We start from the raw sequence: 17,609 nt of genomic DNA, 5'->3' as shown, positions 1-17,609 counted from the left end.
TTTGTAACCCTATCTAGCCCTGCTGTTGAAGAGGAGGGACACATTGAGCCGAGTCTAGATAGTTTGGTAAGTTTTACAGTCAGAGGGTAAATAACATCTTCCCCTACTGTCAGTAATAAAGCTGTTTTGTAGGTCAAAAAAAAGAGCATTATAAGAGAGAGTGGACCATAGATGTATCTTCAGTGGAGATTGTGACCTTAGTGGATCAGAGGGGTTTAGAAGCCTGAGTGTATTTAATGACAGCTAGCTGAATTAGAAATATCTATGCACTGTTTAAAATGATGGTGGTGCCCATAAAATGTTTCAGCCTTGTGGCACCCTCCTTTGGGATATTCTTTGAAAGATATTTAGAGCATAGAAGTAATGCAGAAAAGAATAATAAAGTGCAAATATGATGTGGAGAATGGCCCACCTCCCAGCTTTATACCTGTCATTTTCTACTCTGTGTCCCCTGATTAAAGGAGAATTCCTTTTTACAATATTATTGACTTTTTATCCTAAGTGATTCAATTAAGATTTGCTGATTTTCACTGGACAGAGTATTCATTTTTGATCTCACACAGTCATTTGTACTGCTTTAAGTAAAGCTTTTGCAGATCCTGCTTCCATGCTTTTATATCCAGCTGTAAGTGAGGTAGAATTAAGGCTGTGATCAAAAGCACTGTGAGAAAAGTATTAGTAAAGGTATCTGGGTTTATTAATACTTTTAGGCCATAGGAGACAGTTAAAGATAGTACTTTTTTGCTAATGGCTAATGTACATAAAAGAAAATGAACATGCTTTCAGGCAAAAATGTCCTTTCTTTTTTTTTTCTGATAAGGGTTATCAAATTTCAAGCAAAATCAAATTAAAATCAATTCCTCTAGTGTTATTCCTATTAGGCAGATTAGTTAAATAGTGTAAGAGAAACTGGGCAGGTAAAGCATACAATGCAGAGAGATAAAGCTATCTCTGCTGGTTAATGAGGAAGGAAAGGAATAAAATAGGGAATGAGTGCAATGTACCATGTAATGTCCATCTTTGCTGAGCTCAGTATCTTTGATGTGTACTAGATTAATGAATTTCCAGGCTCATCTTGTGTACGTGTTTTGTGCCCGCACTGAGAATGAACAGTGAAAACTGCTGGTACAGGACAAATGGTGAGAATGCCATCTGAACTGGGAAAGGATTGGGGACTGCTGCTGGTCATGGCACTGCAGGTTTACAGTGACTTACATGGCTTTGGCAACTGCAGCCTGAGATAGAAGAGTTGCAGTCTGGGTGTGTGAATTTCAACATGAGAAAAAGAAAAATTGTTTAGACTATAGAAGCTTTTATTTTAATCAGCTAACATTACCCTAAAAAAATCTCATTCTCATCAGCTTTGGTGCCAGCTCTTATTTGTTATGAATAAAGACCTGAATAAATAAATATATGTAATACAGTTATAAATAAATATATTTTATTGAGGTTTCTGTTCTTTATCGGGGCATTCTGAATTCCATACCCTGGAATTATAACAGGACAGCTCTTACAGAACAGGTTTTGTGCATGAAGAGGTGTAGCTGTGTGAAGTTTGCAGCTGTCCCAATAAATGAAAGGACGGGTTGTACTTCTGCATATGGCTTACATCTATGGTGACTTGTAGGATTGTATCCTTTGTGTTATATGAACTGTACCATGTAAAAATTGTTGAACTTCCACAAAATTTGTATACTATTGTTCTTTGTTATGACATAGAAATGTGTAATACTTCTATTTTTTTCTTACCTGTTTTTTAATAACTGAGAGCACATGCAAAAGGAAAATATCCTGTGTTTGTGAGTTCACATAGTTCAGGTGCTTATATTTTACCTGGGAATAAAATCATTTGACACATCAGAGTAATATAATTAAAATTAGTTATGATCTAATAGAAGATTATAGCTTCAGATGAAGACTAACACTGAACAACAGATAAACTCAGAAGAAACAAAACACTTGTGTCTATGCAAAAGTCATTAATAAAAAATGAAGGCAGAAAAACTGAAATTAAACCAGAATCAAAATATTGGTTAAAATGTTCATTTAAAAAAGCATCTTCTTATATAAGAAATGTTTGGCGGGGTTCTTTTGTTTTGCTTTTGTGGTTTTATTTTTGTTTGTATTTTGGGGGTGGGGTGGGGGTTGTTTGTTTTATTTTCCTTTGAAAAGGAATCACGGATTCAAAAGCAAATAAGAAAAGTTATTATAGCAGGTCCCCAAGTGTATCTGAAATGTGATAGTTCAGAATAGATTTCTGTGTTTATTCTGACGAATTTATTATCTCAAGGTATACATATAGCTGATATCATGTATTATTAGTTTTTAGTGAGTCTTCTTACAGATTATGTTAAGCAATGACGTAAGACTTTGTAGAAATGGGTTTTCTGACTTCTCGTAGATTTACATCTTCATAGGGCCTCACTGATTTGGTCTGTAATGTCTGACCTTCATTTCAGATGTAGCATAGTATGTCTAAAGTGTAAATGTATTGAAATTTGTGAATGTAATAGAATGAAAAAGAGTAAACATTAGAGAAAATTTGTTGGGTTTTTTTTTTTTTTTGGTGAGTGCATCTCTGAGTGTTTTGTGGGGAGAAAAAAAGAAAGGAATTATTGCTTGAAATAGTATTTTTCTTCCAGGTGAAATCACTCTTTTCCTGGAATATTTTTTTTTTTTAATTGAAGGAATTGAATAGGAATGTGGTGTTTAGGGTTTAGTGAAGGTGAGCAGGCTCGTTGGGTAAGACAGTCGGTACAAACCTTGTGCTTTTGCTGCTTTATGCTACTCAGGTAGTCATTAATCCTCACTCTTCCAGACTTTCCAGCTACTTGTACTCAATCAGTCCAACATAATTAAAAGGGTGGGGAGCTATCATGCATGGGCTGTAAATAATTCCTCTTTGTGCTTATCACTCTTAAGGCAGGGATTTAAGTTCCCTAAGGAAGCAAAGATGTTTAAAAAACAGTGTTCAAAGTAGGTAATCTTAGGCAAGATAAATTTTTGATTTTGTACTCTGCCCAGGCAGAAATTTGACATGTTCTAGGTGCTGGATTTTGCTGGCAGAGTGATACTGTTGATGAGTTTGAACATGCATAATTCCTATTGCCATACCTATTATATCATAAACTACAGTGTAAGCTCAGTTTGGTTTTGCAAATCTGTGTTTTTAGAGTCTGCTGAACTCATGAGCTAGGTGTACTATAGGAATGCACACAGTTTTGCCAGTGTTGGCATTCAGACTTTATACTCTTACATTGGCATTCAGACTCCTGCTGTCTCCCTTCCATGGACATACCCTACAGTAAAATGGCATTTGACAACTGAAACTCTTTAATAGAAGACTGTACTCACTGGGGAAAACCAAAACCAAAAAAACAAACAAACAAAACCCAAACCAAACAAACAAACAAGTAAGAGTTAGAGAAATTCAGAGTTTAGGGTAAATAGGGTGCATACATACTCTAGAATAATCTAAAAATCTAACACGGTCAATATCTAGGATCACACCATAGTCAGAAGTCCCTGTTAGGCGACTGTTAGCTTCTTGAAAGTATTTGTAGAAGCTACAGCAGATGCAGTGGACATTTTTATGCACTGTGTGTTTAATAACAGATAGTAGACCCGGTATTAACACACAGGTAACAATAGGGATCAAATGCTTAATTCAGTACACAAAGAATAACTTCTAAGAAGTGCCTTGAAAACTGAAAAGGTGTAGTTAGAGAATCTGCCTTAGCATTAAAGATTCATCGGGATGACCTACTTAGAATGATCATTATGTACCTAAGATCAGGCTACAGTTTTCGGCCATAAATATTACAGTGTTTCTTTTCTTTTAAGGCTGCATTTCTCTTCTAGTAAATGCTTCAGTTTACACTGAATAGCTAAGTAGTGCCATCACATTTGGTTTCTTTGAGAAGCAGTCAGAGTGTAATCTAGAGGAAGGAACTAAAAATAAAGACATTTTCCACTACAGGTGAATTTCTATAGTCATTATCAAAGAAGCCAGGGAAATATCTTTTAGCGTCTTAATTCATACTACCTGCATGTCTGTGTGATTTTAGGGTTTGTTTGTTTTTTTTAATCAGAAGTACATCATGTCCTTAATTTATCTAATGCAGTCTGTGATTCTTCCTACCCCTCAAAACACTACCAGACTTAAAACTGATGTCTGGAATGTACTTCTGGAACAGTGTTTACAGCTGAATAAGTAAAGGACAGCTTCTTGAAGCACTACCCTGGTCTTCTCCCATGGAGTTCAGGGTGGGCAGTTCACACTACTTTAGCAAAGGAAATAGGATTTTCTTCAGAAGTTTCCAGCCCTTTTCTCTTACTCCTGCATTACACCTCACTGCTTCCCTAGTTGTACCACTGCAGCTTTTTCTGAGGTTATGCTTATTAAAGTGGTCATGTTTAAAAATAAGTTTTCCCCAAGCTGGAAGCAGGGACTGTTTTCTTGGAAGCACTGCTAAAGAGATTTTAGCCTGCTTTGTCCCAGAGGTGAGGCTTCTGCAGTCCTGTTGCAATGCCCAAGTTCACCCCCCTCTTAACTTCTGACACATGAGTAATGGTGCAGTCTTGTAATTGATTTCAGCTGTTATAACTATGGATGGTTGCCAAAGAAGGATAGTGCATTTGTCCCCTCCACCTGCTTGCATGCTGCTGCCATTTCCTTCTACTACCCCTAGCGACCATGCAGATGTGTGATGAGCAAATAGCCTTGCTAATATGCCTGAAAACTTTGTGGAAAAGAAGAGAATGGTTAGTCTTCAGTCAAATAAGCAAGCTGCTCTTGACTCATTGTGCCTGTATTTGTGATCCTGGGGCTGCATGAAGGGAGAGATGGAAAAGTCCAGCAGGGGAATGGGGATAAAATGTCTTGGTGGTTTTGTGCATGTAGATTGGCTTGAGCTTGTGCCAGCCTAACACACTCCGGGGTGAATTAGCTGTTTATAAACAGTTGCTTTGGGCTGCCTCTACTGTTACTATGGGTAGGGGAAAGAGGGATGTGTCTGGGCATGATTTAGGTATCGGAAAACTCTGTAGTGTGGAAGTCCCACCACTTCCACCCACCCAGCTCCCTGTGCTGACTCTTTTAGCACAGAAATACATGTTGCTAAGACTCAGTATGAATGCATTGTGAATGCATTGGCCAAGCTCAGTAAGTTTGAGAGACTAGTACAGATTTTAGGAATATTAACTCCATACAAGATTCATGTAAGTGGGAGGCTGGACAGAGGACAGCTATTTCATGGTAGCTAATTGAGAGAAAAGCAGTGTTTTGTTACATAGCAGGCAGTTCAAAACACAGCAAGCAGATCAAATGGAGAAGGACATTGCAGACAGAGTTGATATGATGTATGGTGCATGGAATCACTTGTTTTATTTCAGAATAAAACCTGGTATCTAAGACTAGAGTGTAATAAATTTCATTTTGAGAAACAGTAAGGATGTCAGCTTTTTCTTTATTTTCTTTGTAACCTGGGATATTTGTATCTCTGAGGAAAATCCACAATTGTACATTTGAAGGCCTGAACTATAGTGTTGTGTGCTTAAATAAAGATTGGTATGGCACTGTATCAGTGTGAAAAAGCAACTAAGGAGCAAAGTATTAACTTTTTTCTCTCGTATTTTGCAGGTTGAACATTACGGCTTCACACGTACTTGGGCCTTTTCCACTGATGTCTAACACACAGTAGGTGCTCTACACGGTATTCAGCAGGTCCCGCAGCAGCATAGCAGCAGCATAACAGTATTCTTTCTTTGATACAAGATGGAGGAAACATACAAAGATAGAACTTCATTAATGAAAGGGGCAAAAGATATTGCCAAAGAAGTGAAGAGGCAAGCAGTGAAAAAAGTGAATAAAGCTGTTGAAAAGGCTCAGGATGGCTACACACAGAGGTCCTACAATCGATTCCAGGATGAGGAAGATGATGATGATTACTATGTGCAAGGAGGAAATTATGGTGTTGAAGCTAATGATGATGAAGGATCAAGTGAAGCAACTGAAGGACATGATGAAGATGATGAAATTTATGAAGGGGAGTATCAGGGAGTCCCCAGCATGGGAGGTAAAGATGGCATGGTGGCCTTAGGTCAGCCTATGAGTGATGAATATAAGGATCGTCATGAACTGGAAACAGAGAGAAAAGCTGATGAAGAAGAGCTAGCGCAGCAGTATGAACTGATAATACAAGAATGTGGCCATGGTCGTTTCCAGTGGGCCCTCTTCTTTGTGTTAGGAATGGCCCTGATGGCTGATGGGGTTGAAGTTTTTGTAGTTGGATTTGTGTTGCCCAGTGCTGAAACAGACATGTGTATACCCAATTCTGGATCAGGATGGCTTGGTGAGTAAAGTCCTTTCTCTGTCTTTGTGCTATTACAAGTGCTGCTTACAGTATGCCTAAATATGTATTTGTCAACACCAATGCTTATATAAAAATATATTTGTATTGAATATATATGATCCACAAAGTGCATAAAGAGCTGTATGGATTTAATGAAGATTATAATTTTATTTTTTAGACTTTTTTTCAGTAAGTATAAATAAATTGTTGAAATGGAAGTCTGCACAGTAAAACTTTAGAGCAGAGGGATATATTTTGTTCTCATATACAAGAGTAGACATGCAGATGAACGAATTAAAAACCAAAATAAAACAAAAAACAAACAAGAAAACAAAAAAACCCCAACCAACCAACAATAAAAACCCCAAAACAAAACAAAAACCAAACCACTCTCAGAGTATTGGAGTTCTGCTGGATTTATACAGGCATAATAAAGAGAAGACGATACAACTGTCCAGAAACATACTACATGGGAGCCACCCCAAGGGCAAAGTGGAATGCAATCTGGGAAATGCAAGAAATTCAGGGAAAATGCTGCCTAGCCTTTTCCTTCTTTTTGTCTTTTACTCATTTTATCCCAATGACTGCTCTCTGGCCATCCGAAAAGTAGAATGTTTATTTTGATTAGGGGGACACAGAATCAGTAGGCCAAATGGCTGAAGAAGAGCATAGGGTATCCTTTTTTTGTCTGTTCAGTTGATGGGGATGGGCTGTGTCTCATCTTGTTGCCTATTCTCTCCCGCAGTGCGGCAAAGAGGCAGGCTGAGGCAGCCTTGTGTGACTTGAAGAGAGTAGCAGCGCTGTGAGCAGGTCTGTGCTTGCTCTCCCTGCATATACTCAGGTGCAGCAGATAAAGCAAGGATCTCATGGGGCAGGGCTATGGAGAAAGGGTGTAGAAATGGTTCCCTGAGGATGAAGGGAGGTAGCAGCATGGGGGCTTTGGATGTGGCAGAAAATGGAGTGTATGTGTGTAGGTAAGCAGCTTAGGCCTGAAGGACCCAAGCTATTACAGAAAAGGAGAGTTCTCATAAAATATTTAGGAACCTTTGTCTTCTAGCAGATGTATTGTTTGTTTACTGCATCCTTACAGTGCATGGTTCTGTTGCAACAGTCTCATTTTAACATAATTGATTTAAACTTAAGTCAGTCTCCAGATTTTATTTCTTTGCTCACAATCAATTAGAAGGACCCTAAGATACCAAATGCATCAATATCAGATTCAGAATTTTAGACAACACAAGGCTATTTGTGCTATTTGAGTAACACAGAAGCTTTCTGGGCAGATCATTAAGGCCATGACAGGTTGTATTCTGACATATTGGTATGAGCTTTTTGGCTCTATAGGTTTCAATAATGGGGGCTGTAGTTACCCTCATTTATATCTGTAAGCCTCCCTCCATGTGAGAGGATCATGACTGGAAACAGGAGCCGAGCTATCAAATGGCTGAGTCCTTTGAGTCATTCCTTGCCGTTTGATCATTTGTTGTTAGAAATTAACTACTCTGCCTATTTGTACAGTGCAGTGATTAAACTTCTAATAAATGAAAATAAATTATCTAAGCTTTTATTGTTAAAGAGGCTGCATACAAATACCCTGTTTGGTACTGTTTTTTTACAAAAAATTACAAGCATTGTATTTGTCATGCTTCAACCTTTGAGTTTTCTGATCTACTTCTTAAAGAAAGAAAGTGCATAAACATGTCTATATATAGCTATTATGGAGCTCTACTCAGTAGAGAGAAAGAAGAGAAACAAAAACTCCAAAAGGTAGCACTAGAAAAATATTACTGTGTCAGTGCAGATAGTAACACAGAATATATTTTATAAAATCAGCACAAGCAGAATGTGATTCTGCTACCCAGTACTTGCAGCTGAGAATATCTTTAAACTCAAATAAGAACTTTTTGTAAGTCCTGTTTATTGCTGGAAAAAAAATTGATGGATCTCGACTCCTTTAATTTTTTTTTTTTTTTTTTCACTGATAACACAGTTTGTTTCACCACACACACACACACTCCCAACAAGTTGAATGGTCAAAGTTGTCATTGTTTTCCAGAACAATAACAATGTAAGTGCAGCCACCACATCTCTCGGCAATTAGTTTGTATGGAGTTATGGAAAAAAACAAAGCTATGCAACATTAAGAGGGAGCTTCATGATGCTTACACATTCAGTAGCTAACTTATCCACATATGCAGTTCCTTCCATTTACATTAAATGTTGGACTGGGAAATAAATCTTTTCACAATTAAGATATTCTGAACATGTTAATATTCCTGGCTTCTCCTGTCAAGTTACGAGTGTGGAGAGCATGGTTATAATGCTTTTTCTTTGTTACATCGCTATATAGAACTGAAATTTTTGGGAAAATATATTATATTTTCTAAAAACAGTGTTTCATTCAAACAGTTGTGGTAAGTATTATGGAGGTATCTGGAACTTGGTACGAGAAGTGTTGACACTAAGCTGCCATGAGGCTGCCATGAGGATTTGTAGCCACTTGTTTAGGTCTGACCCATGTCAAGAAGAGCATTAAGGATTTGCCCATTATTAAACTCCTTATGATGCTGTCCTGAGGTATATTGGAGTGACTCCATCAATGTCTAACTAAAATTCAGTAAGCTGTTAAATATCACATAGATGTGTGCGTATATGTAAATGATGCTTCCTGACAAAATGAAGGAAACTACTCTGGAAAGCCTAGGTGTGCAAGCAATGTATTCTCATGCCTAAAATACAGAAATTGTAATGGATATTCCTGTATCTTCCTTTTGTAATAATGTAACACTACAATTATATTGCCATTGTGATTTCGCATCATAATTACATTCTAACTGGGGTCTTACAGACAGGCATATATTTTTTTCATAGTTATAATTCCATAATCCAGAGAGCTTTAATGCTGTTAAAATACTGAAGTCATGGGACCAACCCTAGGTGTTATAGGCTGGAACTGGTATACATACACAGTGTTTATTTTCCAGGCAATTTTCTAGACTGTTAAGAAACACACTAAGAACATGTTAATTTGTCATTGAAAAGTACTTATTGACTCAGTTGTAAAAAACTGATTTCTCTTATACCATGCCATGATAGTTTACTAGGGAACTTGAGCTAATTAAAAACAAGTGATAATATTCATAGAGCCTACCTGTTGCTTTTTTTTTTCTTTTATTTAACAAGACAATTTCCTTGTAAAAGATATTCATAGTTGATGAGCCATACAGACTGTTTCTTCCATCTAGAAAACTCAAGTATCTTGATAAATCACTGGTCTGATAATGGAGTTATTGTAAATGTGAGTAGCAACAAACATCTTACTAAGGAAATCAAAGGATTTTCTGAAACCCCTGTTTAATGTCAAATAATGCCTGGATGTAAAAGGTTTCTCTGATATTGTCAGAATTTAATAATCACACCTTTAATAATATTCATAGGAAAGAAAGTGCAGAGGTGATAATGAAGTCTTTTGGACTGAAATAGCTTTCAGTCTGGGACAACAGATGACATGTCTACCCATTCGGCATTGATTGCCTATTTGCATATTACCTGGCTTAATGCAATGCTTTCCACATCTACTCTATTTTAAAAAACCTACGTAACATAACTCAGTAATTCTAATCCAGAAAATGCTTCCTCTTACATGGGAGGAAGTGCTACCCAGAGGCACAGTAGTTGATGCACTTATAAACTCTGCTAAGGATACCAGGTCATTACTGAGCATTTTCCCCCCAGTTTAAAAAATACTGGTTTGCCAGATATTTGCTACTTAAGGTAAATCTGGTTTTGCACAGATCTTTTGCTACAGATCTATATTCAACATGAAACTTGACGATGACAAATACAAGTCCTTTGCCTGGGAGAGAATGGCACAAATCATGGGTGTAGGCTAGGCACTGTCTTGCTAGGCAGCAACAGCTCTGCAGAAGAGGATATAGGGCTCCTAGTAAGAAATAAGTTGATGGGTCACCAATGCCTTGCAACAATGAAAGTTAACCACAACCGGGGCTGCATTGGGAAGAGTGACCAGTAACTAGAGAGAAGTGATTATTTTCCTTTGTTACCACAATGAGGCCACATAGAACCAGCCATGGTTGGAAAAGACCTTTAAGATTATCAGGTCCAACCATTTCCCCAGGACTGCCAAGTCCATCACTCTTCTCCTAGCCTATGTGTTGTCTCTGCATTTGGCAGAAATCTGGAAGTGTGTGACAAAATGTCAGTGAATAAAGGAGTGCAGAACCTGAGTCTGAGTGGGCCATTTCATAAATATTCAGGCATCTAATTGCCTAGTGGGATTCTCCCACATGTCTAGGCACCTTCTACATCACTAGACATCTTGCATACTTTTTTAGAGGCATAAATAGATGAAAAAATCTGCAATCAAATTGTTATTTTCAGACTGGTTTCCATTTTGCACATTTGGATAGGTTTCCTTTATGTAATTAGTTGCTGAAACAACAAATTTCCATTTTAGAGTGACTTCTCTTGTAGATGTTCAAACTAAAAAAATCTTAAATAAAATTTTATGTTGAGCTTTCTTTGCTGTTCAGTGCTTTTGGTACTCGTTCGTTTTAACACTTACTAAGTAGCTGAAAGTTCTCTGTGCAGGCCAGATACCTAGACACATCATGATTTGAAGGGGAGGAGGAGCTGTCTGGGGATTGCTGATTTCTTTTGAGGACTATGATTTAATATGGAAGGTAAAGGTTTTGGGTTTGCTAACTGATGGTTAAGCAAACATTTTATTAAAAAAAATAAATAACCTTTTTACGAATTGTAAATAAACGTATTTTTAAAGCTTGAAAAAAGGCCATGAAAACTAAATGTCTTTATCTTACTTATCAATTATGATTATTCCTTTTTGTGAATTCATTAAACCATTTTTAATCAGCCTTGTTTATTCTACGTTATGTTACACCTGTGGCTTAACTGAAATTCTAACTTCAGGACCAAGTCCAGAATTCAAAGACTGAAAACTCAGGAAGTATAATGCTGTGCAGCAGACTTTCTGTTTTGCATTTCTTCTTAAAATTCAGACATTTATCTCAGGTGAGATATTGTTATATTCCAGTTATTAGCAAGTTACCGGATTTGTAATGTCATAATAGACCACAGGTGATGTAAAATAAAGGAAAACCAGCCTCTGCCACTCTTACATTTTACTGTTGTGTGCAGCTGGTAGATGAGCTTCTAAAAAGTTAAAACTTCTGTGGCAAGATTCATATATTTATTGTGAAAAGCATGTGGAAGTTCTTTTCTTAAAATGATTTTAGACTTCAGGATTAGAGGAAGAGATTCAGAACTAATTTTTTAATGTGGGCTCTTGGCAGTGGTATAAATTTTATTGAAGAGAGCACAGATTTCACAATGTAAGGCACTTGCATATGGCTTTGAGAATTACTACATTCACAAGAAATGTATCTAGGTTAAGAATACTTACTGAAACCATATCAGACCTTTGAGTGTGAGGAGTCTCCCTGAAATAGCAGTGAAACTCCATTGCACTTGCAGTTAATAGTAGTAATAAATCTTTAGCAATGATAGAAAAATTTAGAAATAGAGCCACAGTCATTGAAATGTGTGCTAAATATTTCAGAGCAAGGTGAAAACTAGTCTGTAGGATTAATGTCTTCTTTCTTCAGAAGGAAATGCCAGAAATACAAATGACATCATGCACGCTGCTCACCTCTGGTATAGTTCCGTTCCCTTGCAATGACATTATTAAAGTGCTCCTACTGCAGTGCTTTTTCTGCTTGCCTTCCAAAACCAATAGTTTGAGTGAGAAAAATTAAAAGAAATATCCTTTTCTGTTATAAGAAGCTACATTATGTAGACCAGTGGATATGTTGGTTATGTTTGTTTCTCTTTTCTGAGGGGAAAACAAGGATGGTTGAGAGAATATGCAGTGTAATCTTTGTCTACTATGAACTGAAGTAAACCTGTATCACGTGAAATGTCATGGGCTTGTCAGAAGTAACTAGGAGCACAGATTTGAACCATTAATGAAATATTGTGTATTCAGTCCTCTGCACTGTCGCAAGCTCCCACTATAAGCCAGTAAGGTGGTCATAGCTGCCTTCTTTTTCTGAGGTGTTGCTCCCAAACCATCTTACTGAAGCTTTGCCAACAGGGAAAACAGTACCACCATGTCAAATGTCTTTACTCTTTTGTGGTGTTCCTGCATGCAGCTTTACTGAGGAAAACAAGGTGCCAGACACCATTAACTTACATGTTCACTTTAGTTTTTAAGAGGTGCACCATTTAGCAACTTGGGCTAAACATAATATTTCCCTAGCTCAATACCCAGTTTCAGTCATTCAGCTTTAACCTGAGGAACACAATGTAAGACAACATGAAATGATTGCAATGCAGTCCATAGCTGAGAGTCTTGCTGTTTGCATTCATGTTTAGCACAAACACTGTTTTAACCAATTCACGTTTTGAAAGCTCTGTAAATAACTCAGTAAGTGCTTCTCACTTTTTTCTTTTTTTTAGTTAAATGGACCTAACTATACCTGTGTACCTTGGAACACATCAGAGATCAATCAGTGCATATATAACTAATAAAGTAGTAGGCAACTTTTTGAGCAAGACATAAAATCATAGAATCATATAGTTGTAGAATCATATAGTCATAGAATCATAGGAACATAGAATCATAGAATAATTATGGTTTGAAAGGACCTTAAGATCGTCTAGTTCCAAGCCCCCTGCCATGTGCAGGGATGCCTCACAGTAGACCATGTCACCCAAGGCTCTGTCCAGCATGGCCTTGAACACTGCCAGGGATGGAGCATTCACCATTTCATTGGGCAGCCTGTTCTAGTGCCTCATATTTATCACCAGAATATAGCACTCCTTCAAGGTTTAAGCTATAATTTCTTTAGCTGAATTAAGTGAGTTCAGTGGATATTGGGAAACTTGCTTTTATTTAAATGATAAAAATACAGCCTGGAATTGGGATAATGTATGTACTTGGGAAGATCGTGTGAGTAGCCAGTAGATACTTGTACATTTGACTGCTTACGGACATGCATTACCACCATGTCAAAGTATGCATATACCTTTTATTTGCACACAGTATTAAAACTAAGTAATTATGTACATGTTGTTATCTTCAAACATCTGTCTCAGAGACTGATTATGTCTAAAATAATTGAAAATCACTGGGCTGTTTTTTTATGTACTGCAGGTTATTTTCTGGCTGTACCTATCCCACCACAGATCAGTGGTGCTGATGTACTGCTTACGTCACACAAATCTATAATTTTACAGAAGTGGCCAAAAGAAGGAAATTCCTCCCAAAGGAAAATCCTGAGGGCCATGGTAATTTCACACCTTTAATTCGGCTTCTGCCACCACTTTTTCTTCCCCCTCTCAAATGCCATGGGATCTCTGACTGTTGATACATCATTTTTTAAATCAATGTGTCAAATGAAGTTGTTCAAACATTTTATACATGATGGTGGACTCTCATCCAAAGCCCTGTTTGGTTAATTCTGCAATGGAATTAAGTTATGATCTTCAAGCGTTCATTTATAGAAATGTTATCTTCCCTATTTTTGTATTTTTAGCTTTGTTTTTTTGCGTTTTGCTTCTAATGTTGAGCTATGAATAGAAAGAGAGGGCATATCACCTCCTCAGCAAGAAAAGTAAATATTTTCACAGTAAAGTGTTAATAAACTTCATTAAGACATGACATGAAACGAACATAATTTAATGGCACTTTGTTACAGCTAAGTAAATTTCTTCTTATGTCTTTTTTCTGCGGATTTCATCAGTACTCTAGATGGGCACTTAGCTACCACTAGTGTAAATGTTGCTCCCGGGCTCTCTTAAACTAATGACGTTTTTGCCCAACATCTATCAGTCTTTGTTCCAGCTAGTGAGAACAAACCTAAGAGTTTTTAATGATACATAACATACGTCAAGTTATTCTAGTTTTTCTTAATAAGTGTGCTTTCTCATGATAAACAGGTGATGGACAAAGTGTCTTCAAAGACTCACATAAACCCATATATCAGTCAGGCAGATGTTTTTATATGACTTTGGGGGGATTGTAGAAAGTTGGGAGAGTAATCTAAAGTAGGGAAATTAAGAAAATGGTGTAAAGTGACACTGGCTTTGCATCCATAGTATTAAAAGAAAAGGTCTGTGTTCTCAAGGATAGGCAAAGGTGGCCCATTTGCAAATTTCTTCATGTCATGTTAGCTAGACTGAATTTATTTGTTGTATACTGGTTAGCATTCGAGAGCTTCATATGAAGTTGAGGGAATATGGATGAACATACCCCATGTGATCCCTGACTGTCTATTGTCCTCTATATTGCTTTTTTCTGGCATTTGTCAGACCTGCTCTTTTTCACAGAGCACACGTATTTCCCAAATTCACTAGAATTCAGGGCAATTTTCAAGGCTGGTTCTGAAGTTGCCAGGAGCAAGTCTTGTTAAACAGAGATCATGAGCTGATAGATACAGTCATCTAAACAATTTTCCAATTAGTCATTATAATAGTGCCTCTGGCACTACTGTAAATACATAACTACAAAGCTTGTTTATCATCACCACCACCTGCAGGTGTATTGGCACCATATAGAGGATTATTCTGATCTGTTACTCTTCTTTCCACATTGGATTAGTTAATCTATTTCTTTGACTCTAAATGGGAAAACAGAAAAAAGATGTGGGACCATTAGCAACAGAAGTTTCCTTTACGCTGTTGTGTGCTAGGTGAGGTTGACCAGGTCTCTACTCAGCACTTCAGAAGATGTTTCAGGCCCTTATTAATTTTGGTAACCTGTTCCTGATGAGCTTAAGTGTAATTCAGCATCTTTTATTGAAACCAGTGGAAGGTTGGTTTGTTTTTTGTTTTGGTTTAGTTTCTGGCTTTTGGTTTTGTTTTTTTTTGTATAATTTCTCTTTTCCCACCCTTTCATTTCATTGGAATGAAAATGACAACAGCCAGTGTATTGATGAAGCAAAATAAAAAATATTTCCTCCCATTTACAAGGAAAGAAGTTTACACAGTGCTGGAATACAGTTATGATAAGGAGAGTTAATGGTTTGTTAAACCCAGGAGAAATAATAACTGTTAGCTTTAATACTATACACATACCTTTACTAGAAGCCTAGTTTTATTAATTAATTCTTAGCAGCATGTGCTTTGATTTCCTGAGTTGGATGCACCTATTATTAATGTAGGCGTATCTACTTTGGGTTTTTTGTTTTAATTCAGCATTAATAAAAAGTTAGCTATATTCATGCATTTACCTGTTTTGAGTCAGAAGAAGGACTAGGCAAATAAGAGATTAACATTCAGGCAGTAAAACGTGTAGCCAAAATGAACAGTTTTGATAGGAAATAAGAGGATTAATGTATATTATTGTGTGGACAATTTAAACCTTTAGTGAAGTATATTTTTTTACTTTGAAATTTAATTAATCCTAGCACATTGCACCATGCTATGCACTATTCAATCATATGCAACCTTTATAATCATTCTAATTCTCAGGATTGCCATGGAAGTGCATTTCAAATTGCAAAGTCACAGCAATTTCTAGCATGACAGGGTCAATTCAGAGGTGGGCAAAGAATGAATTTAGCATCTAAATCTGAGAGTAGAAAAATCCAGAGGGACCTCCACAGTTGCAGTGAAAGAAAACTGGAATTAGTGGTATTAGGACAGCTTAACTAGGTGTGTTTTATCTGAAGCTTGTCTGTTAGGATTTTCTCACTAATGTCAGAGGGAACTATTGGATCAAACGAGAAGATAATGTGAAAATAGTATGTTCAGTGATAGCACATAAGGAATCTGTCAACAGCTTCTCATCATCACCTGGGATTACACTGGTTTTTGATAAAGTCTGTGCTCTATATATTCCATCTTGTAAAATATTGTTTATGTAGGAAGAACGATACCACAGATTGGCTGGTTCTTACAGCCCTGTGTTACTAAATTTGAATGCTGATTGATTGGTTATTTCTGTTGTGTCAAGGAAGTAGTGCTTTGGTCTTTTTTTCTGTAATGCATGGTTGATATTGCTAGTCAAGAAACAGCAGTATGAAATGGTGTGCTGCTGCTTGTGCAATAGTTGCTACCAGTATTCAGTTTGTAAATAATTCTAATGAAGAAAATGGAAAAGCTCTGATCAATTTTTTTTATTCTGAGAAATCTGGTTATTGACATGAAAACATTCTTAAAGCAGAAGTGATGATGACAATACACTGCAAAGGCTCTGGTTTACCATATTCTTCATTTTTGCTGCCTTATCAGAAAATACAGCTGTGAAGAAAATTTCCCATCCTAGCTAGTAATCTATTACCTGTCACAATCTCTGCAGTTGCTGAGCTTCTTCTATGCATTTATTAATTTATCCAATTTTGATCTGAGGATAAGCAGGAGCAGTTATTCCTTTTGTTATTACAGTGTTTCAATTAAAATACTATCTAAGTACACAGGAAACTCATCTGTTAAGACAGAGTATTATTTCATTAATAAAAAAATATGTATCAGTACACCTGCTTGTGTAAGTTCAGATGTATTATAAGGTGAATTTCTTTAGAACTGTAACAAGAATTAATAGCATAGACTCTCAAAGCAAGGTAATACTATATTTTTCAAAATTAACAGATAATTTAAAGGTGCAGAGCTAAATCACCTTGTTCTGAATTGGTCTCATTAGCCAAATGAGAGGAAACATGAAGGCAAAATGTCAACTTTTTTACTGTTGGAATTAAATTAAGCCTTAAACCACTTTAGGTTATAAATTTCACCCCTGAGATACAGGAAGCTAATAAAAAATAGAAATATTAAACACATAAATTTAACAAAAGATGCCAGAAGAAAAAAATTCAGCTAATATATAAATGAAATTTGTGTGAATGATTTTTGTGGGATCTTTTGACTTTAATGTGGGTGATATTTCCATTATAACTCTGGAAAACTTTTGGTCAATCCTTTCCAGCTATGAGTTTTTATCTCTGAAATTTCCACTGGAGTTGCTTCAAGATTTGAAAATATATGCAAGTTGTTTTACTGCGAAAAAAAAAAACAAAAAAAAAAAGGGGGGAGGGGGCTGGGGGGGGGGGAAGGAATGTGGTTGGTTTATTGTTTTGTTTGATTTCATGGGAAGGACAGAACTGTTCTCACTTTTCCTTTCCTCCCAAGGAAAAAAAAAGAGTCTTCCTGGCTTATATTTGACCTTTACAAAAACGTAACTGGTTGATGAATTTGGGTAGCCATGCCATGAGACTG

The 17,609-nt window shown here is 36.7% G+C and overlaps 1 protein-coding gene and 1 long non-coding RNA gene across 2 annotated transcripts in view; one reads left to right on the top strand and one right to left on the bottom strand.

Moving 5' to 3' along the window:
* The window catches only part of LOC134160439 (uncharacterized), a 456,110-nt gene that overhangs the window by 59,161 nt on the left and 379,340 nt on the right, over window positions 1–17,609 (bottom strand). The window lies entirely within an intron of this gene.
* SV2C (synaptic vesicle glycoprotein 2C) overlaps window positions 1–17,609 on the top strand; it is a 108,253-nt gene that overhangs the window by 24,525 nt on the left and 66,119 nt on the right. Inside the window, exon 2 of the mRNA XM_062612372.1 lies at window positions 5,642–6,353. Within this exon, the coding sequence (XP_062468356.1) occupies window positions 5,777–6,353 (577 nt within the window). The 5' untranslated portion in view covers window positions 5,642–5,776. The remainder of the gene's footprint in view (window positions 1–5,641; window positions 6,354–17,609) is intronic.

Source organism: Pezoporus occidentalis, unplaced genomic scaffold (genome assembly GCF_034315485.1).
Source record: "Pezoporus occidentalis ecotype Australia unplaced genomic scaffold, CSIRO_AGI_Poc_V1 ctg16, whole genome shotgun sequence".
Lineage (NCBI taxonomy): Eukaryota > Metazoa > Chordata > Aves > Psittaciformes > Psittacidae > Pezoporus > Pezoporus occidentalis.
The sequence above is the reverse complement of the archived record's forward strand: the minus strand, read 5'-3'. Positions and strand labels throughout refer to the sequence as shown.